The following is a 25,653-nucleotide window of genomic DNA, read 5'->3' on the forward strand; positions in this document are numbered from 1 at the left end:
TAAATAATTACAAAAACAAGTGTCTGCATTATTTTAGGAACCCGTAGGTGGGCTCTGTCTATTAGTGGGTTCTAATCCTGATCTATTGGTGGGTTCTAATGATGACGGAGGTCGGACGGAGAATTCGGAGTAGACCCCCAAATTACGGGACTCTACTTCAAAGGGCAAACCGCGCCTTAATTACCTTGCCTATTTCTACCGCCAAGCAGTAATCTCAGCATTACTGTGTTCCGATTTTGAAGGGTAAGGGTGCTGGTGAAATTACAGGCACATGGGACTTGTCAGCTTTTGTCTCAGGGTGACGGGCGCAGTGGTAGCGCCCCTCAGATCTTTGCAATTTAAAGCTCTAATTGGCACTACAACTGTTATGGACGGACGTGTAAGTTACCATCGCCTGATGACTTATTCGTCCCGTCACTTGATGTTATAAAAAAAAAGAAAAAAATGTCTTTGCGATTTAAATCTCTGAGTGGCACTGCAACTGTTATAGACAGGCGTGTCACTTATCACCAGGCACACGACATGTTCGTCCCGTCACTTGGTATCACAAAAAAAGAATAAAACTTTGGGGTGAGCAATTTGCAATGAGCATTTCTGTTTCAATTTTATAAAAATCCACAAAAGAAAAATTCAATGTAAATGGAAACTGACTAATCAGATGGAATCACATTCTTCATTGGTTACTTCCTTGACATTGACAAAACTTCATTTCTATAATATTCAATTTAGTATTACATTTATATGTGGAAATACTAATTAAAAAGACGAGGGTCTTTTTAATTAGTATTTCAGTAAAATTAGTTTTTGTCGCTTACACTAAGTCGGCTTTCTCAAGAAATTTCTAATTCTCAAGAAATTTAACAGAATTTAAATTTTCATTGCAATCTTCAGATTGTTTCTATTTATATTTGCTTTAAAATTACTAATTAGCAAATAATCTTCTAAAGCATAAATATGGTGAAAGATAAAACGAAATCACGAAGTAAAAATAAATCGTAAAAATTATCTACATAAAGGCATTAGATAAAGTTATCAATCAGGTAAAAAAATCTTATCTTTGGTCGTCCTGCGACAGGTCGGTCGTTATGATAATCTAATACAGTCTTTGTCAAATAGCATGGCAATCGCGATCATTCGATCGATCGCCGGTTCCCTACTAAACTGTCGCAATTTTAGCATCGTGTGATTAACATAATAAAAGTCAATGATGTAACTTAAAAAATTAATTAAATTGAGGCATATCGCTGTTGTTACAACCTCCCAAGGCCCCATGTGCACACGCCAGCACATCTACACATTGACGTATCTTGTTCCGTTGCACTGGAAGCGATTTTCGAACAAAAATGTGTAGTCTGATGTGCCGTTGTCCGTACATCAAATGTACATAATATGAAGTGAATCAGACCTCGACAATATGATCACGTATTTAGAAAAATACGTTATTACATACAAAACTGTAGGGCTGGTACGACAGAACACGACTTGCGCGAGAGCGACATAAAACGCGAGACCTCTATGTGAGAATAGCATCATCTCTCATCTGTCGTGCAAGCCCTACTAATTATGTAAAATGTAATGTACATTGGGTATTCAGCGTTTTTCCCATTGTATTTGCTGGGTCTACGTCTAACGAAGGATACTAACGCTGTTACTACAACGACTGAGCCTTTTTAATAGGCCTTTAAAAGACTTGAGTCTCTTCCACTAAATCAGTGGCAGAACTATCTACTGGTAAATCCAGTAAATGTCGTCATCATATCAATATATTCGTCGTATAGATCACACCACCGATAAAACAGTAGACTAATTCATAATAAATGTAAGCGACAGCAACACTCTCGAATTGGATTCTGAAACCGACGTTATATTATAATATTTTTGCATAATATTTATATTATATTATTACGTGCTTTATTATATACTTATCCAAAAAAAAAATTAATGTAATATTGTAATCAGTATGTTTTCTCACTATCAAACAATTAAATGTTTACAACCCCCGAGGTCATCTGTGCGTCAAAGTGACGTACGTCTACTACGATACACTAACGATAACACTTTCACATGTTTCTAGAAACATTGGAGAGTATCGTTTTTACAAATAACGTATACAGTGGTAAGAAGGGGTGATTGATCGCTATTGACATGCTATTTGACACAAACTACAATATATATTTAGATATCACAGACTTGAAATATTATAAAGCCGTGGTAACCTAATGGTTACCTACTTACTGCCTCTCAATCAGAGGTGGTGGGTTCTTATCCGGCCTCGCACCTCTAAGTTTCTCAGAATTTGTATGCGAAATTTACCATTCATCGAAAACGATGAAGGAAAACATCGCCATTAGAGATGCGCCGAGTACAAGTTTTACCGAGTAACCGAGTACCGAATATTACTCGGTTTAACATTTGCCGAGCCGAGTACTCGGCCGAGTTATTCGGTTCATTACAACCGGAACGCGATGATCCTAAAAGTCCCATTGCTCTAGAATTAGACCGATATGTCAATGAAAGTTTATTGTCGCGAGAGCAGAGTCCTTTCCAATGGTGGGCAGGGCATAAAACAAGATATCCAAAATTGGCACCGTTAGCACGAGTGTTTTTATATGCACCTGCAAACACAGTGTATAGCGAGCGGTTATTTTCCGAAGCGGGTAATGTCTATGAAGAAAAAAGGAACAGACTATAACCTGAACGCGCAGAAAGCCTTGTATTCCTACATCATAACTTGCCTTTGTTAAATTTTAAATATTAATAATGTAACCTTTTTGTTTAAATTACTAAATTGCTATAAATTGTTACGATTTTCTAGAATTTGTAGAAATAAATCTCTTTTGATTATTTTAAATATATTGTTGGTTTTACTTTATTATGTCTATAGCTGTAATGCTTTATTTTAACCGAGTAACTCTTCTCATGAACCGTGTTATTCCGCCGAGTACGAGTAGTAAAAAAACGGCCGAGTACACAGAGTACCGAGTAGCAAACGAGTACTCGGCGCATCTCTAATCGTGATGAAACCTGCACGAAGAACATTCACAACCCTCGGATAACGTGGGAAGTTCTTTTTATATGTTTATTAATGAAAATATCTAGTTTTTTTTTTCTTATTATAAAAGAAAAACAAAGAAAACACTTAGTGTTTTGTTTACTTTTTTATAAACATGGTACCTATAATACACGACGCCAAAGTCTTCGCGGCGAGCGCCCCGTTACCACGCTTTCACATACAATAGCGAATCTGAATTATATTTACTAGGCAACAACATTTAAATTCCTCTGAATAATACAACGACGCGGTCGCCACCCGCGTATCCGAGATACTCATTTAAGTTAAAACGTAAAGGCTAAACAAATAGAGCGTACTTTTCTATGACAATTCGATGCACGCGGTAGCTTCGCGGCGGCAACGCGGTAGCTTCGCGGCGGCAACGCGGTAGCTTCGCGGCGGCAACGCGGTAGCTTCGCGGCGGCAACGCGGTAGCTTCGCGGCGGCAACGCGGTCCCCGCACGGCGACCGCGCGGCGTGAGCACGATGAAATTCGTGTCGAATAAATGTTAAACAAAAAAGCGAGTACGCTACTCATTCGGCCTTGTTATTTTTTTAGCTGGATTCTCTGATAGCTCCATACTGGACAAAAATTCTACATGGCGGCTTTAAATTTTGGACATTTTTTATAGTAACTAGAGTCCAATTTAAATTTTAAGTGCCAATGGAGACGTGTTGCTGTACGCACAAAACAATTGAGACAAATCACAGTCAATCAGGCACCAGTGCAACCGTACAATAAAAACAACTTCGTGGCTAAGAAATTAGTTAATTATACAGGGTGTATCATAAATGTAACTTTTTTATAAAAAAAAATGAAATGTTCCTGGAATTAAACTCGCTTATCTGCAAAGTTTGTTTATTGTTTTCAAATTGAAATCGATTACCGGAACGTACGCGAAACCGGATTCATCCTCTAGTTTGCCACTCTTTGCCAGAGGTAGAAATTATCTTCTAATTTAAATGAGGTAAATACTAAGGTATCCTCTTTCCAACAAAAAAGAATCATCAAAATCGGTTAGTAATAAAAAAAATTGAAAAATGAATCGAGAACCTCCTGTTTTGTAGTCGGTTAAAAAACGTGTAATCATTTTCAGGAATAAAGTCAAATAATCTTTATTTAAAAGGTATTCAAATTATACTTGATATCATTGACTTACAAATAAATGGACGACGGGTCTAATACAAAATCCACGAAAAAAATGTCCCAAGTCAACCTATTTAAACGTAGTGACATGTAAAGGAATATGAAAAAGCTAAAATTTTGAATTTAAATTGTTATGTCATCGCAGTACTGTCTAATTTTGCTTGCTTTGCTGTCAAAACAAACGAAGACTAAAGCGTGAATGACGCTCTGTATACGATTTCAAGGTCCTATAAGTTCGGATACTTTTTAGCGCGGACCCGACGTCCATATAATTGTAAGTCAATGCTTGATATCGTCATATTTATTCATCCTGCTCATTGATAAGACAGATTCCCTTTAGAAGAATGCGCAAGAAACTCTAGGGGTTGCTCTTTGTAAATAAACATTTGTACATGCAACTTGCAATAGCTAAACAAAACAAATTACAAATTTTAACAAAGATTTTAACGCTGTTATATGATGATATCGTATCCGAATGGAACTTTTAACTGAATATCTCGGAAAGCGTCCTTCGATTCGAGAACGATATCCATCGAACGATTCGCTTAAAATATCGAAGAGTTCTGAATCGGGGTCCTGGGCTAGGAGAAGGTTCCACATACGAGCAGCATTCACTGTGAACGATTTCGAATATGTTTGCGAACCGTGTTGTGGGAAGACAAGGGACAAATTAGCACCGGAATGCAGGCGGTCCTATAAACCTGACGGTAATGGAAACGCTCACAATATGTATTTCTATTACAAGTAATTCAAATACAACCCCGCTCTGCCTATAGCACGCTTTTCTGATGTCTCCAGATTCGTTCTAAATCGACATTTATCACCTGGACTCTCTCAGGACCTGCTCAGCTTATAGGTAATACGAGTTATGAGCCTTCTGCTTGTCAAGCAAAGGCCATCTGAAAAAACTATCACACTTTTTGATACACCTGTACATGTCAAGAGAGCTGACCTTTAAGATTATTTTATTAAACAGTATTGAATCTATACTGATAGATAATAATCAAATAAAGTTTAAACACGACAGGTATCCGAAATTTTAGGGGATTGTTTATGCATTAATATCAACAAATAAATGAGGCCTTAAAATATATTCTTCTATATTATGTGCGTCGAATTATAAACTTTTGCCTTTTTATATAGCCTGTAAATTGGCTTATACGGCAATAAGGTTTAACACTTATTGTAGCAGTGTAGAGCACCTTGTGAAAGAGTTCGTCCAGGGAAGTACTTACCGTACTTAATGTACCTTGTTATAAATACATTTCATTATATAATTTTAAGTCATTCAACTGACTCTACAAAAAAAAGGCTTCACGAGCGCCCTCGCCAGGGCCGGTATTAAAGTTTCACAAATGTTCGTAGTAAATCATAGGTATATGCCGCCACAGAGACTAAAACCGGGCTACCACAGCTCTTAATAATATAATAGGGTCCGTTATTTGCTAACACACCAATCAATTTCATAGGTCCCGCCTGGGGACAAAACATTGAGTATATAACCAGAAATAGAGACCAATGTCATTTAGTTTGTTTGAAAACTATTCCACCAAATAATTACGGTGACAACTGCGCTCCGATTGGCCTGCCCGAATTCGAAACAATTGACAGATGTCGTCAATTGTTTCACTTCAAATCGATCAGTTTAACTTGACCTTTGCTATAATAGACGTAAAAAGAAAAATTACATATTTAATATTTAATTATCGATGAAATGTTTTTCCGTTTTTTTTGTAATTAGATTTTTTGCTGTTTTTCCCACACCACCGAATGGAACATAGGGGGCGCGGACGAGTGCAACAGCGTACCCGTACCCCCACCTACAGCGGAGAGGAGGAACACTCCGGGGGTTTAGTGCGGTCGGGATGCTCCCCTTCAGGGTTCAGCCCAGTCCCACATAACCCCGGCTCTGCCCCCCGCGGGGCCGGGGTATCTGTAAGCTGATTCCCCCGGATTAACAAAAAAAAAGTTAGGTTTAAAAGAAAAAACATTTTCCTCTCAAAATTACTTTCGAGGTTATGAAAATTCGAGCAAACGTTATTTCTGGAAAATGTCGTGTCGGACTATTGATAGGACCATTAAACCATTAAAGAGGAATTAATTGACATCCACGGCCATTTACATAATGTAAACTACTTCCAGGTTCCATTGATATAACTGCCTCCTTGGCCGAACGGTTACCATACCGGACTGCCACGCAGAGGTCCCCGGGTTCGATTCCTGGGCCGGGAGAAATATTTGTATGGCCTACATTTATTTGTCTCGTGAGTTTGGGTGTAATTTGTGGTTGTCTATGTGTGTGTCCATGGCACCCGCGACACAGGGTTTCCCTAGTGCGGGGCTATGTTGAGTGTGTGCGTTATTATATTATTTATTATTATTGATCAGCGCCATCTAAATATAAGCCGGAATTTTGACCTTTTTCAGAGTTACGATCTTGTGGTATGGAGACTAGCAGTCTTCTTGAGTTAATGGTTTATGGTAATCCAATCGTCTTTCACGATTGCCGTGGAAGCCAAATTGCTACTTGTTACCAAGCAGTAGTGTCATAAGTTACTGCTTTCAGGTTTGGAAGGGTAAGGGTGCTGGTGAAATTACAGGCACATGGTACTTGTCAATTTATGTCTCAGGGTGACGGGCGCAGTGGCAATACCCCTCAAATCTTTGCGATTTAAAGCTCTACGGGTCGTATTATAGAACTCTACTGAATGCTCATGTCAGGATTTGAGCATGATTCAAAGCAATAGAAATCATATTCAAGTCCTTGTCATTAGGTTCGTATTTCCATTGCGTGAAATCATACTCAAGTCTGCTCAAATCCTGACTTGAGCATTGAGTACAGTTCTGGAATACGACCCTAAGTGTCACTTCAACTGCTATGGACAGGCGTGTCGCTTACCACCAGGCGCACGACTTGTTCGTCCCGTCACTGGGTGTCATAAAAAAAGACTCGATTTGTAGCTTTGGGTGAAAGAGCGGTAGCGATAATACAGTAGACACCGGTTGAAGTCCAGTCAGAACCAAAGGAAAAAATGTTCTTTGTATCATTAATGATAAACTTAAATTAAACTAAGCAACAATAAACTTGTAGTATATGAATATTATCATATTTTATTTCTGTATAAACTTGACGTTCCCGATTTACGACAAGACAGAATAATAAGATTGGTTGTAGCGGTACATTTTTTATCGATTGATAGTTTAATGTCGTAATAAAGGTTAACGACTTTCCAAGGGTTAAACGGTGATGCGGGAATTGAACCTTCAATTAAAGGTTGACAAAAGAGGGTTTAGAAAATAACTAGCTTAATTAACCGCTCAAGGTCAAAGAATGCGTTCGTATGGCTAGAACATCGATTCCTAATCATCTACAGCTGTAGACCCTTAAGAGATCAAGTAAGAATGTCGTTGACTCCTTTTTTTACTTTTACTATGTAAAGGTAGCTGTGTTCTAATTAATTTGTTATTTTCATGAGTGCACAGATTTCCAAGGGCACCCAACCAGGGTTAAGCAGGCCTCTGACAACGTGATGTGACGTCTGATGTGACTTAGGCCAAGATCCCCAGAATGATTTTTAGCAATGAAACTATTTCTTCGACTCTTAATCGTGTATTTTTGTTTTTTTTTCAAACAAACAAATCCATGATCACGGCCGACTAAGATGATAATATTAGTCATGAATCTATTACAAATCATGTGTTATATTAATGCAAACAACCCTATACAATAGACAAAATAAGAATTATAGTTTTCATTATTCAAAGTCGAAGTACATAAATATATTTTTTAAACCGACTTTAAAAGTTTGCTTAAGTGCTTTCGCTGTCTTCGTTACATCTATTTGCTAAGTTTTATTGAAATCATCAACATCAGCTTACACGCATCCACTGCTGGACATAAGCCTCCCTTAGAGCACGCCAGCTTTCCCGGTCTTGTGCCGCTCGCATCCAGCCCCTGCTGGCCACCTTGCTCAGGTTGTCCGTCCATATTGCCGCAGGCCGCTTGCATTCCAGAACAAGTCTGCTCCATCGGCGATCAAACCAGCAGACATACCCGGCCCACTGCCACTTACTGATTTTGCGAGCTTCGTCGGTCACTTTAGTGGTCTGACGTATGACGTCGTTAGGGATTCGGTCCATCAGAGAAACCCCAAGCATAGCTCGGTTCATCACACGCTGAGCGACCTTGAATTTGTGGACGGCGACTTTTGTTAATGTCCACGTCTCGGCTGCGTAGGACATAAGTGGTAGAACGCACTGGTTAAATGACTTAGTTTTTAGGCTTCGTGGGATTGACGACCTGAAGATGTGGCTAAGCTTCCCAAATGCCGCCCAGCCCAAACGAATTCTCCTGTCGGCTTCCAAGCTGGATATTTTGGCCAAGGTAGATGTAATTGTGCACAACCTCCCACCTACGGTTGCAGGTTCCGGGGTCACATGTGCGTTGAACATAACTTTCGTTTTATCCAGGTTCATTCTGAGACCTACTCGTTGTGAAGAATCGTTTAAGCTGTTCAGCATCTCGCCGAGGTCCTGCAGAGATTCCGCCATAATAACAACAATGAAATCAGTTGACGTAAATTGGTGAAATCCAATAAACCGGATTCATCCCCTAATTTGCCACCCTTAAGAGACTAGAATATTTTCTTCAAATTTGAGTGGAACCACTACTGAGGTACCGCCTTTCCAACAAAAAAATCATCGAAGTCAGTTCACAAATAGCGGAGCAATCGCGTAAGGTATATTATATAGGCGATATTCAAGATACCACCTTATTATCAATGGGTATTCACTTTTATGTACTAAACGCTACAAAACGTTACGTGAAAAAAGTACAAAAATAGCACGAGTATAATAAATTCATCAATTGACTAAGTCCAGTCAACGACACGCTGAGCTTTACATTTTGGACTGATCTTAGGGGACTTATTACAAGGTGAAATAAAGTTCAATTTTGAATCTTAAACTTAATGGGGACTTCACGGAGACACATAATGCACTCGGGACTATCAGAATTCAGATCATGTCCCGTGCTACGATAACCGTTAGAAATGCGGTGAAGTAAAACATTCTATTGTCTTTACTTTAGAATAGCCATTTTATAATTTGCCCTAAAAAAGAAACTGTCCGTGAGCGTTCAACTGTACGCGCCTCCATGACATCTTTCTGGCATAAAATACCCATTCAAAGACACCCAAAAAGGGTTATTTTCAGCATTCCCTTTCTTTGTTTTAAAAAACACATTTCACAAATTTTTCTTTCTGTTTTTGGATTATTAATATACGTTTACGTCCAAATTTGATGGCGTTGGGTAATGCCTTCAAGAGAGTAAAGGGCACAGAATGAGAGACAGCCATGATGAAGCTAAGTAGAAGTCTGATTGGCTATGAAATACAAAAAGCGGTAGGCCGTTTCTGTCAACTGTGACCTTACACATTTCTGAACCAAGTTTGATGATTTATCAATGGGACGTACCTTCCAGGTTGTCCCACACTTCAGTTCTCAAGGTGTTCAAAGACGAAAGAAATCGGAAATATAGACTGTAATACGACCTAATTTATTGGATGTACGTTTGGCAGTGGATTATTAATGACGTAGTGGTGTTATGAGCAGGCAATGACGCTAAGTTTGTGTTAGCAAATCATAAGGCAGGAGGTCGTCGAGATGACCTCCCCGATTGGCTTCACAAAACATCTATTGTACAGTTCGACGTTAAATATTTGATACAAGGGCATTCGTTTTTAGTGACTACTTTTTCAGGCACCTTGAAATGATTATAGGTGATTGTAATTGAACGTAACGAACGCTACACTAAACAACGCAAAGAAGTAACCTAAGACGGATTATCCCCAGTAAGCCGACAATAGCTTGAGAGTATGTTTAAAGGCACTATATAAAAAACGACTTTGTATTCGCCTGTGGGGTACCTCAGGGGTCTATCCTAGATCTTACCTTGTACACTATCTATACAGGGGATTTCTCTACGACTATCAAGTTCAAAAATACTCACATGAATGCTCTGGATTCATACTCAGCATTGAATACTTAAAAGTGCTATATTGACCTATTCAGGCATTGTCGAGAACTAATAGGAACAACCTTGAAAATCGTGACAAGCGTTAATTTCAAAAGTAAACTGCCAACTTACACCCAAAAAAATCTCGTGATTCGGCTAGCCGTTGACCAGAATCAACATCAACCGTCAATGTTATAATTAGGGTCAAGACTCTCTGATCAACGGCAATCAACGGTTTGTCCATACAAAATAGGCAGTATAGGATGCTGGTTACTACCGTATGTCGCATCGAGGTTATGAGTGGGTACCCTTACAAATCGGGCTTTTTATTAAAAAAAATTCAACGAGTGTGTCTTAACTTATCATCTAATATAATTATTAATACAAGGCTCCAACACTCAGAAAAAAATCCCTCGATCCGGCCGGATTCAAACCGACGTCTCCTAGCATACAGTGCCAGACGCTATACCAACTAAGCTACGGAACGAACCAGCGGACCTCACGAATTTTTCTATGTGCTTTGTCGTATTTTGTATTTGGTTTTTCCAACGACTTTTTAGCCGTAGCGCCATCTATGAGAAATCTTATGAAAGTATTTCGTTACCCAGTTAGATACCTTTACAGCTACCAGTCCTGGCTAGAGATATCGCTATTCACTGTATTTAAATTTATATTGATACGATATTCAATTATTTTTATGTGAAATTACTCCACTAGTTCGATTTTTGTATTAATATTTGTAACAAACTAGTGGAGTAATTTCACATAAAAATAATTGAATATCAATTCAATATTAATTTATCATTTAATAGTTTAGTTTTTTTATTAAAAAAAATAAGTGCGCATTTGACCTCCATCTCACCTGATGAAAAGTGATAATGAATACGACGATGGAGCATTCATACCTAAGTAATCTCTTTTCACTCTCGCCTTAAAAACGCCTATGTTATACCGATCAGAAAACAAGTCTGCAGGCAGGGAATTCCACTCCATAGCCGTTCGCCGTATAAATGTGGAAGCGAAGTGCTTCGTGCGAATCCTTGGAATATCCAAGGTGGAACCCCAACCTACGTCTGGTCCCCCGATGGCGGAAAGGGGAAGGTGGAATTAATTCATGCAATTCATAATCTCATTAAGACTTGTTCTTAAGCTAATTTGTAATCTAAAAACTTAGGCCAGCTATCCACAGCCCACATTCACGCTATGCCCGTTTACTCAGTTTAGCTTTACAACAACAACAAAGCAATGTCAACGAATGCACCGTCACTATGATATGCAATGTCCCCTTGGATCCAGATCGCGGCCGTGGATATGCCTTGCCATGGATGGACGACCTTGATGTTGTAACCTCGATAAAGGTACGTTACACTGTGCATGAAGTCAATAATTAAACAAATAAGATACTGTAGGTAATTAAAGTAAGTAATTAACTTTAACTTTGAAATAAATCGAAGAGCATTAACATAATAAAGAAATGTGCCATACTTTTGTACCTTGAAACGAGCAGTTATTGGCTTTTGACATCAGTTAGTGTAATCAGTATAAAATATACTGCTTTACAATAGCACAAAAAGCTCAAAACAACCGTAAGTTTTTGCTTGTCGATCAAATTAAGGCATGTGACCGGAGGAGAAGCGGGAACAACTGTTTTGCTTGTTGTTGGGTTTAAGTATTTATTTACTATTAAGTAACGATCTTACAAAAAATATACAATACATCTAACGATATTGTCTAAAGAACGTGCTAATTTGTTACATGATAACATGTATTTTATCCGGTCGTATACAATCTTAAAAACAGGCGTAAATAAAAGTCTAAAACGAATAATTTAAGAATAAAATATCTAACTTTGTACATAATTTTTAAATGGAAATATTTCTCTTTAAGAGACAGAGACCCTACTAAATTTGGTTTTTCAACTGAAGTCCCTTAATTATTAAATCTTCAAATTGCACGTTTTAACGACGCGTCGCGCCCCCCGCTGACCCGTCAGTCGCCATTGGGCGCTTGTCGATGTCGGATCTGTGTCTGTTTTATAAAAAATAAGTGCGCATTTGACCTCCATCTAATCTGGTGGAAAGTGAGGTTGACATCTCATGAGGTTGACGATGTAACATGCACACTTAAATAATGCCTATTCAATCTCGCCACAAAAGCTCAAAGTTATAACGTTCAGGGAACAAGTCTGCAAGCAGGGAATTCCACTCCATAGCCGTTCGCCATATAAATGTGGAAGCGAAAGGCTTAGTGCGAATCCTTGGAATATCCACAACATAGGTGTGGAACCCCAGCCTACGCCTAGTCCCAAAAAGAAAAAAAAGGAAGAGGAAGGCGGAATCAAATTATGCAATTCCATCGCACACTCTCCGGGATATATCCTGTAGAATACCGATAAGCAGGCAACTTGGCCTCTACTTATTCCGAGTCACCTATAAGCCTCTTGGTACGTTTGTCGATTGAGTCCAAGGTGGCCAGTTGGTATTTAGCAGAGCCATCCCATAAGTGACAGCAGTACTCCATACACGACCGCACTTATGCTTGGTATAGCTGAAGCAACTGTCCCGGTGTGAATCCTATTTTATACATATAATTTTTAGCGCACGGGGCCAACCCCCATATCTCACCTCCTAAAATCTAGGCTCGCTACTTTAAGTGTAATACGACAATAACTTTTGGGTAATACCGCCGCCATTGTCGTGTAAAAACGTGCTATTTAGTGCAATTTACGATCCGGGACAAAGCGTCTCTGAGAGATAATAAAGAAATAAACATCCTCACACAAGCGTCACAGTACATTCAAGAAAAATAGTTAATTTTTATGTTAAAAGTGATGGACAGTTATTATGTCTAATGAATGAAATAATAAACTAGACATTGTTTACAGTCTTTTTTACAAAGACATTCATTTAAGGGGCAAATGCGCTAACGCACTTGCATTTCGGAAACTTTGGCAGTAAAGTTTTATTGTCACTTTAAAAATGTCCATGACCTTAACAGTGCATCGTGGACTGTCCGCGAGCGGACAAGCGGACGTTGTGATGGATGGCTCTCCGCACCCGTGAATGTGTTGTCCGCCGCGGACGTTCGCGTAGCTCATGCGTTAGAGGCCTTAGTATTAAAATTACTTAAAACAATAGCTGTCTTGGATACTCCATTATTCTAACAAAATACTTTTGCTTTCTTCTTTTTTTGTGAATCATGATGTTTTTCCTTCCATGGTACCATGGAATCATCGACATATTTTTTAAACGACTTCATAAAAGGAGAATATTCTAAAATCAACTGTACTTTTTTGTTATGTGATACTAAAACGTACACTCCCGAACGCCTTTGAAGAATTGGCTTTCTAAATTGAGTTCAAGCCATAACTGAATTTCGCCGTAAATAAAAATCAAATATCAAATTTTTTCACTAATTTGATAAGAAAACTCTTTCCACCAATTCCCTTTGATTTCCCGCTTGGGCTAAATATTTGATCACACATATTTGCTCTACCTTCGTGTAGCGCCGTTTCCGGAGTACAATGAACCCTAAAATTGTGTTTGTTACTTGATTACGAACACTAAATAGTTGGGCACGAACGTTCTCTCTTGAGTAATAGGGATCCATCGAGTGTGTAACCAGAAATAGAGACGAAACGTCATTTCGTCTCTATTTCTGGTTACACTCTGTTACATTCTGGTTTGACGAAACGTCAAACTGCCTCCGTGGCCTAACGGTTACCATGCCGGACTGCCACGCAGAGGTCCCAGGTTCGATTCCCGGGCCGGGAGAAATAGTTGTATGGCCTACAATTATTTCTCTCGTGAGTTTGGGTGTAATTTGTGGTTGTCTAGGTGTGCGTCTATGGCACCCGCGACACAGGGTTTCCCTAGTGCGGGGCTATGTTGAGTGTGTGCGTTATTTATTATTATTATTTATTATTATTTAATTCTGCCAAATCATTACGATGACATCTGCGCTCCGATTGGCAAGCCCGAATTCGAAATTCGACGGGTGTCGTCAATTGTTTCACTTCAAATTGACCAGTTTACCTTGAGCTTCGCTATAATGGACGAAAATTGAAAAATATTTAATATTTAATTAACAATGAAATGTGATTCCGTTTGTTTTGTAATTAGACGTTTTGTTGTTTTTCCCACACCACCGAATGGAACAGCCCTCCATTGTTAGAATATTATCTTTATTACAATAAATACTATATATTTTTGGAATATACGGAGACATACACACAGGTTAGTTGTTGACGCTGTACTATTTCACCTTTCTAATTTGTTATTTCAGCACAAACGAGTTGATATTTAAAAGTGACATAAGGCCCATTTGCCTGATGTGTTACCAGGGATTGATGGCCCTGATTTCATCTCTATTTCTGGTTATATACGCGACGTAAAGATCGGACAACTTTTCAATTGAAATTATTTTCGATCTGACAGAAGTTGACAGAAGTCAAACATGTGTTAGTATGCTTTCAGATCCAAGAACTTATTTATCTTGATCTTTGTATTCATAACTATAACAAACTAGTGGAGTAATTTCAGACTTTAAGAAGATAAACTCCTGGTGGCTGAGAGAAAGGTTCTCAGGAAAATATTAGGGCGATGAGTGAATGGTAGATGAACGAGTCCGCACTAGAGGTGGGCTTTTAAACGAAAAGCACTTAAAAAAGTTTGCTTTTTTAAAATAAGTACATGCAAGCAAGCGTTGGTCAGTTCTATACTCAACAATTTAATTTTTTACGCAAAAAAATATACATCATTTCAATAAGAAAGAAGATATCCATAATATTAACCTTAGAGCTAAGTCCAAACTCATGGTACCACAATTTCGTTTAACCAAGGTAAACAACTTTTTACACTAAGATTCCGGAGCATATATTAAGTTTATCATTTCCTAAGTTTAAAAACTGCATTAAAAATATTTTGATCGAAAAATCATATTACAAAATTGAAGACTACGTGTTAGACAAAGATGTATGGAAAGACGACACGGCTACAGAATCTAAACAAATTTGATTCAAAGTGTATTCCATATCATTTAAGTTTATTTGAAAAGAGCAATCCCTAGAGTTTCTTGCTCGTTCTTCTCAGAGAGGTCAGCGTAGTGAACGAGGAGTAGCTTAAATGTGACGTTTTCAAGTGTAAATTTATTTTACCGATGGAATAAATAAACTTTAACTTTGACAACGTGCCTAAGTTTCAATTTATGTTTCCAGCAAAAAAATTCATCAATGTGAATAATAATTTTATAAATAAAAAAATAAAACTCGTGTTTTACGAATAAACTTACTTAACTTAAAATCTTTAGTGGTCTACTCTTGCTTTTCGCTGTCAACAACTTTGCAAGCTTTTTTTAACATAAAGGTCTATGCGCTTAAACGTTTTTGTAAACGATTTTTTTGAAGCTTCAAGCTAAAAAGCGTCTAAAAAAAGTACGCTTTTAACGTTTATAAAAATATGCCGTTTTTCCCATCTCTAGTCCGCACTAACGCCAAAATAGAAGAGCTCGTCGCCCAGCCAAACATCATCAGCGCAACCAAAGCGCACAGAATTCGCTGGCATTTAGAAAGGATGGGAGATGATCGCAACAATTGGCGATCTCTCGCCCAGGACTGAAGAAAGTGTCTCGTTTCGGGGGCCAAGACACATTCTGGATCGCTAAGCCAGCGGAGTAATTTCACAAAAATAAATGAATATCATGATAGTAAAACATTACAAACCATATTACAATTTATAAAGCGACATCTCTTGTCAACCTCTGGTAGCTGTAAAGCAAGATAAGTGTAGCACTAATTTGATATTCATTGAGGATACCACGTTTTTAAGACACGAGCGCAGACCGACAGACTCAGGTGGCGGTTAGGCAGTGTAACTAGCATACAAGAGATTATCTAACAGTGCATAGGGCTATAATTCGTCCAATGAAATTATGATACTACAGAAACTATATGTAATAATAGGTGACAAAACCTACGGAGCGACATTACAATTTCGAGTGCACGGTAAAGTCGGTTCAGTCAGTCAGAGTACTCTACGTGAGATTTTTTTCGGATCTTGTATTTTCAAATAAATCAACGTTTTGGGGCTTTTTACAGGCGCCATGGTCACGATTGTTTATAATATCAAGTAACACGCCTATCCATAGCATTTAGCGTTGAACAAATCTAAGTAGCACTGCCACTGCCTCTGTCACCCTCAGATATAAGTGTATAATAGGTAAGATAAATCCCATGTGCCTGTCCCATGTGTCCCACGGGTGACTTCGCCAAAATTAGTTTCATTTCCAATGTGTAGCAAGTGCGAAAATCAAAGTACTTGATGACTTCAAGTACTTAAAGTTTAAAATACGAACTAAAGGTATCGTGTAATGTGAACTTTTGAAAATTTGCGTACTACCATGACAGTAGTGGAGTGTGGAGTGTCTTCTACGGTGTATCAGGTTTTTATGAGGAAGCAAATATTTAACCATTATCTGGCTGGAATATAATATTATTCTAATTAATAACTTTTTTTTTTAACGCACACACTCAACTTAGCGCCGCACTAGGGAAACCCTGTGTCGCGGGTGCCATGGACACACACATAGACAACCACAAATTACACCCAAACTCACAAGAGAAATAAATGTAGGTCATACAAATATTTCTCCCGGCCCGGGAATGGAACCTGGGACGTCTGCGTGGCAGTCCGGCATGGTAACCGTTCGGCCACGGAGGCAGTTAAATAATAAATAATAATAAAATAGTAACTCACGGATTATAGGATGCTGCAACAGCAAAAGCAGCAGGTTGTTGGTCAACTAACAGTTGAGGATCATAGCATCCATCCATTTGTGGTTGTCTGTGTGTGTCCATGGCACCCGCGACACAGGGTTTCCCTAGTGCGGGGCTATGTTAAGTGTGTGCGTTGTTATTATTATTATTATGAGGATTTTTTTTCCCCCACACTCAAAATAACACAACCTGACACAGGTCGATTCACAACCTTACGATAACTCAGTTGTCTACCGATTCGACTTGATATCGTGCGATATCTTGTCATTTTTATTCACAATAACCGAATCCAACTTTGAAACTGTCATATTCAAAACCGAACCGAAATGACGTCACACCCGTATGATTACTCGAACTTCTCGACCGGCAAACGTTATTCAGAACACAGTTATCGAATGAAAGTTACCGAACGTCCTATTGTTTACAAAGCAAGAATATAATATGGAAACATCTTATTATTTTAAATAAAATCTGGATTTTGTTCAATTTTATTAATTTATTTTAATGCTAGACTAATGCATTCCTATATTTTAGGACTTAAAGTCTTAAAAATGTATACATTATTATTAAATGGATTTTTCTTATAATCTGTCCTTACACTCGGCTACACTAGCCTTAAATTGTATATTTTTGGTTAACAGATCACCAGGCAGAGATTCCACATCCTAGCAAACCGTAGCAGAAAAGAGGAAGCAAGAACTTTGAGCGGATCGTACGTCAATGGCATAAAGGCAAGATTCCAACCACCGTCTCATAAATTTGTTTATAATAGAATAATAACAAATGTAACATGCAATAAATATTAAGTGAGGAATAACTTCGAAGTGCAAGGTCGTTACGTGGCTTCTATGTACTAAGATCATATTGCAATCTACAGGTGTCTCGAAAACATTATTAATTCTGTTAATCGTATATTTTTTGGCGTTATTCTTCATAACATCAGTTGCGATCGTAAATGGTGCGATTTTGTTATTTGAATTTCATTTATCGAACACTTAAATAACCAACGCCAAGATATTAACCAATCAGGTCAGTCGCGATCGTAATCAATCGTTACTTTCAACCAATAAGCGCGTTTCTTGTTTTTGAATTTTTTTTAACGAACAAAAAATGCCAATGTCAAAAAAGAAACCCATCAGCCAGTCGGTGGCACCTCATTGGTTAGTTTCTTGGCATTCATTTCTTCTATTGGTTGATCAAGAATAACGTTCACATATACACGAAGTAAGGGAAAAATAACGCAAGCAGAATATAGGGTGATATTTTTAAAAGAAGCGATATAAAACTGGAATGACTTATAATCGTCTGTCGCCTGACTAACCGTCATAACCGGCATTAGGCAAATGGGACGAAGTGTGCAGACGACCTAACATTGAACATTTTATATTGAATCAATACATCGAGTATATAACCAGAAATAGAGACGATATAAGGGCCATCCATTCCTGGCAACTTATCAGGCAAACGGGCCTTATATCATTTTTAAATACCAACTCTCGTTTGCGCTGTAATCACAAATTAGAAAGCTGAAATAGTACAGCGCCAACAACTGACTTGTGTGTAAAAATGAAACCAAAATAAAAAAGTTATTATTATTCTTAATAAAAATAATATCTCTAACAATGATGAGCCGTTCCATTCGGTGTTGTGGGAAAAACAGCAAAACATCTAATTACAAAACAAACTGAATCACATTTTATTGGTATATCATAATCATTATAGCAAAGCTCTAGTTAAACTGGTACATTTGAAGTGAAACAATTGACGACACCCGTCAATTGATCGGCTGGCCAATCAGAGCGCAGTTGTCACCATAATGATTTGGCAGAATAGTTTCAAACAAATTAAATGACGTTACTATTTCTGGTTACATACTCAAACGGCAAGAAAAATAGTGACTTTTTACGGTACTATATAAATACTGTTTATGAACAGGTTAAATACAGATGTAAACTAAGCAAAAGAAGCACTACATTAAATAACACGTGCACTTAAAGTTAGTCAATGGAAAAGTGCTGTAAAACCATTATTACCTGATCCTTGCTCAAAAACAACTGAAACGAAAGGAAGGATCGTTAGAAGCTTACAGTACACTAGCTTTTAGGTCATCTTCTATCTATACAGGGCTCTTTTCATTTTTTATTGCAAATAAATTTTAAATTAAAAACCGACATACGATGACACGTGACCGCAAATGCAAATGACCGTTAATTCGTCTTTAAATAAACAGTACATTAACGCTAAACAAATTAAAACTGTGGATAACAAGTCTACAGGTCTTATAAAACTTATTGCAACTTTATAATGTATATAATTAACCAAATTTTATTGAGCCCCGTAAGATAAGAAAATGTCCGTAATAATACTAGACATTTAGAACAACAATCAAATAGTAAACATAGTCGATTCATCCATGGACTACGAAGTTTATGAAGGAGACTATTTTAATGGACACACACTTAGAACACCACAAATTACACCCAAACTCACGAGAGAAATAAATGTAGGCCATACAAATATTTCTCCCGGCCCGGGAATCGAACCTGAGACCTCTGCGTGGCAGTCCGGCATGGTGGTGGTATCGTTCGACCACGGAGCCAGTTAATTTCGTATATTAACTCAAGCTTCCACTGCTGGGCATATCAATTTATCATCAAAGTCATCATTCAAGGCATATGTCATGCGAGGACCTAAATAGGTAACATAAATCATCTTTAAAAACCATAAAATATATAGCAGGTAGTATGTAGAAGGGCGATGTAGATTCACTTATAAACACAACACCATAACCCGATGTCCATGAATGAATCACACAAACACAACTAACACAACTAACACAAATTAATAAGTCATTCATACTATTCTATATATTAAAATTATACCATCAAATACAACACAAAAACAGGCAAAGGCTTAAAAATCTAATTCGCGGAAGTCAAGTTATAGATCTTAAGAAGTTCGACGGTTACAGTTAAGAGTCGATACAACCACAAATGGCTTTGGTTGATTCCGCTTAACAGCAAAAGCGTTGAATCAATTATTTTGAAAAAAATATATAGTAAAATTAAGGATATACACCGATACCGCACACCGTATAGTAGTAATTAATATACGGTGTGAAAACACGATTCATAAAAAATTTCACGATACAAAAAACACAAACAAGAAAACTGCTGTGTTCAATAAGTACTCTACATATACCAGTGGATGTTTTCTTTATATCAACTGAATTAAATACAACATGTATAGTGTACTAACATTGACTTACAAATAAATAGACGACGGGTCTAATAAAAAAACCACGAAAAAAATGTCCCAAGTCAACCTATTTAGACGTAGTGACATGTCAAGGAATATGAAAAAGCTAAAACGTTGAATTTAAATTGTAATGTCATCGCAGTACTGTCTAATTTTGCTTGCTTCGCTGTCAGTCGAACAAACGAAGACTAGAGCGTGAATGACGCTCTGTATACGATTTTAACGCCCTATAAGTTCGGACACTTTTTAGCGCGGACCCGACGTCCATATAATAGTAAGTCAATGTGTACTAAATACATTTTTCAAATAGCTTTAATTTCGTTTGTAAAAAATTAATTCTGAAAATAAAGCCAGTGTAGCTGCCGCGTGATCCAAGCAAAATGGACCGTATTAGTACGGGAAAAATCTGAATTCGAACTAAGGTAGTATCGACTCTTAACGCTGGGCGCTTGGTAAAGGGGTCCCGGGTTTTCGGTAGAACCAATTTATAGAACTTTTAGTGTGATATGGCCTCATCTGCAAAATAATTTTGCAAGAGAAAGGCTTAAAGAATCTGTAGAGCTAGCATGACAGGGCGCGGCGAGAGCGACATAAAGCGCGAAATATCTACGCAAGAACAGAAGTATATCGCACTTTATGTCGCTCTCGCGCAAGTCGCGCCCTGTCGTGCTAGCCCTACAGCTAACGAAATTAATCGACAACTTTTTTATGCTTAAATAGAAGTTATAAAAAAATCACATACACAACTTGTTTCATGTACGTCGTATTATTTTTATGACTTTCATTATTCAATGATCACGTAATAATATGTGGCGTTATTATAACATGGGTTTCTATTCTAAATTGCTCTTGTTGGTTAGGGTAGTTTCCGGAGTTAATTTGGACTCGGGTAGTCATAGTCTGACGCATTATTATTATCAGCACAGGGTCATGAACACGTCAAATTCGACACAAAATATTTAAATTAAACTCTATGCCGCTGGCGATAAGGCCGGTCCAAAGTCTAGTGTCAAGTCTGCATGTATATAAATACGTAGAGTTTAGCTCAATTTACATTGCCGTGGAAGGGAATGGAAGCAGAAAATCTGCTAAGTCTGCAGAGTCTGTAAGGAAATTGTACCTTTATGTCAATTACCGTACAAACTAGACACGAAGCGGTAATTGCGAGAATTCCCGAGACTGCGAGAATTCTTCGGAAGACGCAAGACCGTTTCTTCGCTGATTTTTAGGTGTATCTTATTTATGAGTAAATGATTCTTAGGCGAGTCTTGTTTAAGAGAAACCGATTTTTACGGCAAATCTTGTTTATGGTAACTGATTTTTAGGCGAATCTTGTGTATGTGTAACTTATTTTTTAGGCATGTCTAATTATGAGTAACCGATTTCTTAGGCGAGTCTTATTTACGTGTAACTGATTTCTAGACGTGTTTTATTTATGAGTAACTGATTTTTAGGCGTGTTTTATACTAGGTATAGATTTTCACCATCGTGCTGTTGTAGACAACTTTATATATTACCAGCCTACATTATTTATATATAACTTGTACCGTCTCATGCTCTAATTCTGATAAATGACGTTTAATCTCATGATAATTCATATCTTATCCAGTTTTATCTGAACCGCGTTTCATAAAACTCAAACGCACGATTAAATAAACCACGACTAACTGATAAGTGATTTTACAGTTAAGTCCAAACCTTGTTTTGTGATAGCAAATAACAAGTGATAACACCTTGACGGGTTGCTCTATTAAGTAAACGATTTCGTAATCGTGTCACTTCCGGATGCAGGTCTCGAAAACTAAAGAACAGTTATTGAATAAGTTCTTTCAAATTTAAATTTTGTTACGAATAATTTAAAAAAGAAGTAACGTGCTCAATCGTAATTTATTGTGTCATTTATAATATTAAAATATTACATAGAATCTTGTCACATAAATAGTTTTGTTGCACAGTAATTCAAAGCCCTACCGCATTGCATGTAAATAAATACGCAGTACGCCTCGTAATAATTTACTTGCATGTTTTGTTCTGAACAATGGGTTTCTAGAATTATTAATTTTAATCAAAAGAGAACAATGTTCTTCATTGATATATGGCTCTTTTCAATTAACTGTAAATTTCTTAACAGGATAATTAATACAGTGTTGTGCCTCCATTAGGGTGAAAACCTCGTATGTGAAAGAAGAAACAATACCGATGTAAAACATAGTAAATACATGCCATAGGTAGCCTATTAATTAGTTAAATTCCATCTTGCGTTTTGAAATATCAGACAACATTACATACGTTGATCTGGTCATCTAGCAGCAGTAGAGATCCTTGTGAAAGAGTTCGTCCAGTAGGGCAGCACGATAGGACGCGACTTGCGCGACAGCGACATAAAGCGCGAGATACTGCTGTTCTCGCATAGACATCTCGCGCTATATGTCGCTCTCGCGCAAGTCGCGTCTTATCGTGCTAGCCCTACAGGGAAGTAGTGTCACCTTAACTAATTCTGCAGCTAAGCAGTAATATGTGCATTACCGCGTTTAGTTTAGCGTTAGTGCTCTGGTGAAATTACAGGCACATGGTCTTTGCGATTTAAAGAACTGTGTGGCACTGCAACTGTTATAGACAGGCGTGTAGCTTGCCACCAGGCGCACAGCTTGTGTGTCCCATCATCCTCATCATCATCCCATTAGTTATTATTATTATTATTAATAATAATAACGCACACACTCAACATAGCCCTGCACTAGGGAAACCTTCTGTCGCGAGTGCCATGGATACACACATAGACAAACATAAATTACACCCAAACTCACGAGAGAAACAAATGTAGACCATACAAATATTTATCTCGGCCCGTGAATCGAACCTGGGACCTCTGCGTGACAGTCCGGCATGGTAACTGTTCGGCCACGGTGGCAGTTAATAAATGGAATGTATGAATATGCCATAACTGACATTCCACTAAAACTAGATTTTTAAATAATCTAAATGGAGTCTCAATGGAATGACAACGACCTGTATTTTCAAAAAAATGAGCTGAATGGGGCGCCTGTTAGTTTGGCCATCCACTTGTTATTATTATCAGGGTCGTTTCATTCAGATCCCATGCAGTCCTATTTTTTATAATATTAAGTGACGGCACCGACATGTCGTACGCCTGATGGTAAGCTACACGGCTGTCCATAACAGTTGTAGTGCCACTCGGACATTTAAATCGCAAGGATCTGAGGGGCACTACAACTACGCTACTACCACTACTTCTGTAATAAGATTCCGATTGATATTCAAAATTTGCCATTTACAAGGTTTAAAACTATTGTAAAACAAAAACTTTATACCAAAGATTTAAAAATCCGTGCTAGTGACCCGTTTAGCTCTTTAAGGTATTCTCGATCTAAGATGTTTAAATTAAACATTGTAATCCGGACGTCTTCTAGCCAACCGTGTCAGACGCTATGCCAACTAAGCCACGGAACGAACCAGCGGACCTCACGAATTTTTCTATGTACGGACAACGGCACATCAGACTACACATTTTTGTTCGAAAATCGCCTCCAGTGCAACGGAACAAGATACGTCAATGTGTGGCTTGATGTGCTGGCGTGGTACTTGTTGTCGTATCTTTGTATTTTGGTTTCTTCAACGACTTTTGAGCCGTAGCGCCATCTATGAGAAATCTATACAAGTATTTCGTCAACCAGTTAGATACCTTTACAGCTACCAGTCTCGGCTAGAGATATCGCTATTCACTGTATTTAATTTTTAATTGAATTGATATTCAATTATTTTTTTGAAATGACTCCACTAGTTTGTTATAGTTATTAATACAAACTTCTTTGTACTTGGTCTTTCAACGACTTTTTAGTCTTAGCGCCATCTATGAGAAATCAATGACAGATTTATCACCCAGTTAGTACCTTTACAGCTACCAGTCCTGGCGAGATATGTCGCTATTCACTGTATTAATTAAATTTTTATTGAATTGATATTCAATTATTTTTTTGAAATGACTCCACTAGTTTGTTATAGTTATTAATACAAAGATCGAACACTTAGGAAAAATTCCTTCGATCCGGCCGGATTCGAACCGACGTCTTCTAGCAAACCGTGCCAGACCCGATGCCAACTAAGCCCTACTAAAATATTGTAATGATAAATGTATTCAAATGTATATTTACAAAGAGCAACCCCTAGAGTTTCTTGCTCATTCTTCTCAGGGGAATCTGCCTTACGAATGAACAATAGAGTTTAATCAGTATGACGATTTCAATTGTAATTTTCTAACCTATGCAATAAAGATTATTTCACTTTGACGCCCGTCACCGTGAGACATAATCCCTTCCCATTACCCTTCTAAACCGGAACGCAGCCATGCTCACAATACAAGGTGGCAGTACTTACCTGGACTAACTCTTTCACAAGGAGGTCTACTGCTAGTGTGCTTCATAACTACGGTCACTAACTGTTCTATTCTACCCTCCATATCTAACTATCATAATCAACCATTGACTTACAATTATATGGACGTCGGGTCCGCGCTAAAAAGTGTCCGCACTTGTAAGGCGCTAAAATCGTATACAGAGCGCTACACTCCGCTTTAGTCTTCATTTGTTCTGTGACAGCGCGATATTGCGATGACATTACAATTTAAATTTCGAATAGGTTGACTTGGGACATTTTTTTCGTGGTTTTTTGTATTAGACCCGTCGTCCATTTATTTGTAAGTCAATGTAATCAACGATCGGATAAAGGTGTTCCACATTATATAGGTACTTGTATAGATATAGCTACAAGGAGTCACATTGAGTTGTTAAAACTGCCCCTCCCTAGCTTTAGACAGCGAACAAATAAGTAACGAGAACGGACACTCTCCGCCCCTCCCTAGCTTTAGAAACCGCACCACGCCCCGCACATTGACGGTCACATTGACTGAACGAGAACAAGGCTGCCGGGGAGCCAAACGGCTCTCGCGCTAAGACGGCTTTGATATTTGAATATAGTTTTCATTTATTCATTACGAAATTTATAGATTAATATATAACATCATTTTACGTTACTATTTATAATGGCCGTCAATTGTGCTGTGTACGGCTGTTTATTATCATCTAAACGGGATAAAGAGAAGAGTTTCTTTCGATTTTTGAAATATGAAACGAAATAAGTAAAAAAACTTATGTCTGAGACTCATTCAAGTATTGGTTTCTTTAGTGCAAAGTAATATATAATACAGATTTATTATACCAATATAACAAGACGCCATAACTTCGTGAGCTAAACAAGGGTTCTCGAAATTTATATTTGTATTGCCGATAAATATTTCGTAGTGAATACTAATTATCAACTACATAGGTAATGATAAACTTGGACACGCAATTTTAAATACTTGGTTACTTTATTTAAAGGTACCTGTCCAA

General features: G+C 37.8%; 1 protein-coding gene across 2 annotated transcripts in view; it reads right to left on the reverse strand.

Moving 5' to 3' along the window:
* The window catches only part of LOC113240668 (ceramide synthase 5-like), an 80,083-nt gene that overhangs the window by 47,456 nt on the left and 6,974 nt on the right, over window positions 1–25,653 (reverse strand). The window contains exon 3 of one of the 2 annotated variants that reach the window (XM_026478031.1): window positions 19,021–19,041. The exons of the other annotated variant lie outside the window; for it this stretch is intronic. Within the exon in view, the coding sequence (XP_026333816.1) occupies window positions 19,021–19,041 (21 nt within the window). The remainder of the gene's footprint in view (window positions 1–19,020; window positions 19,042–25,653) is intronic. 2 annotated transcript variants of the gene reach the window in all.

This window comes from Hyposmocoma kahamanoa, unplaced genomic scaffold, assembly GCF_003589595.1.
Source record: "Hyposmocoma kahamanoa isolate Upper Pololo Valley unplaced genomic scaffold, ASM358959v1 160, whole genome shotgun sequence".
NCBI classification, from domain to species: Eukaryota; Metazoa; Arthropoda; class Insecta; order Lepidoptera; family Cosmopterigidae; genus Hyposmocoma; species Hyposmocoma kahamanoa.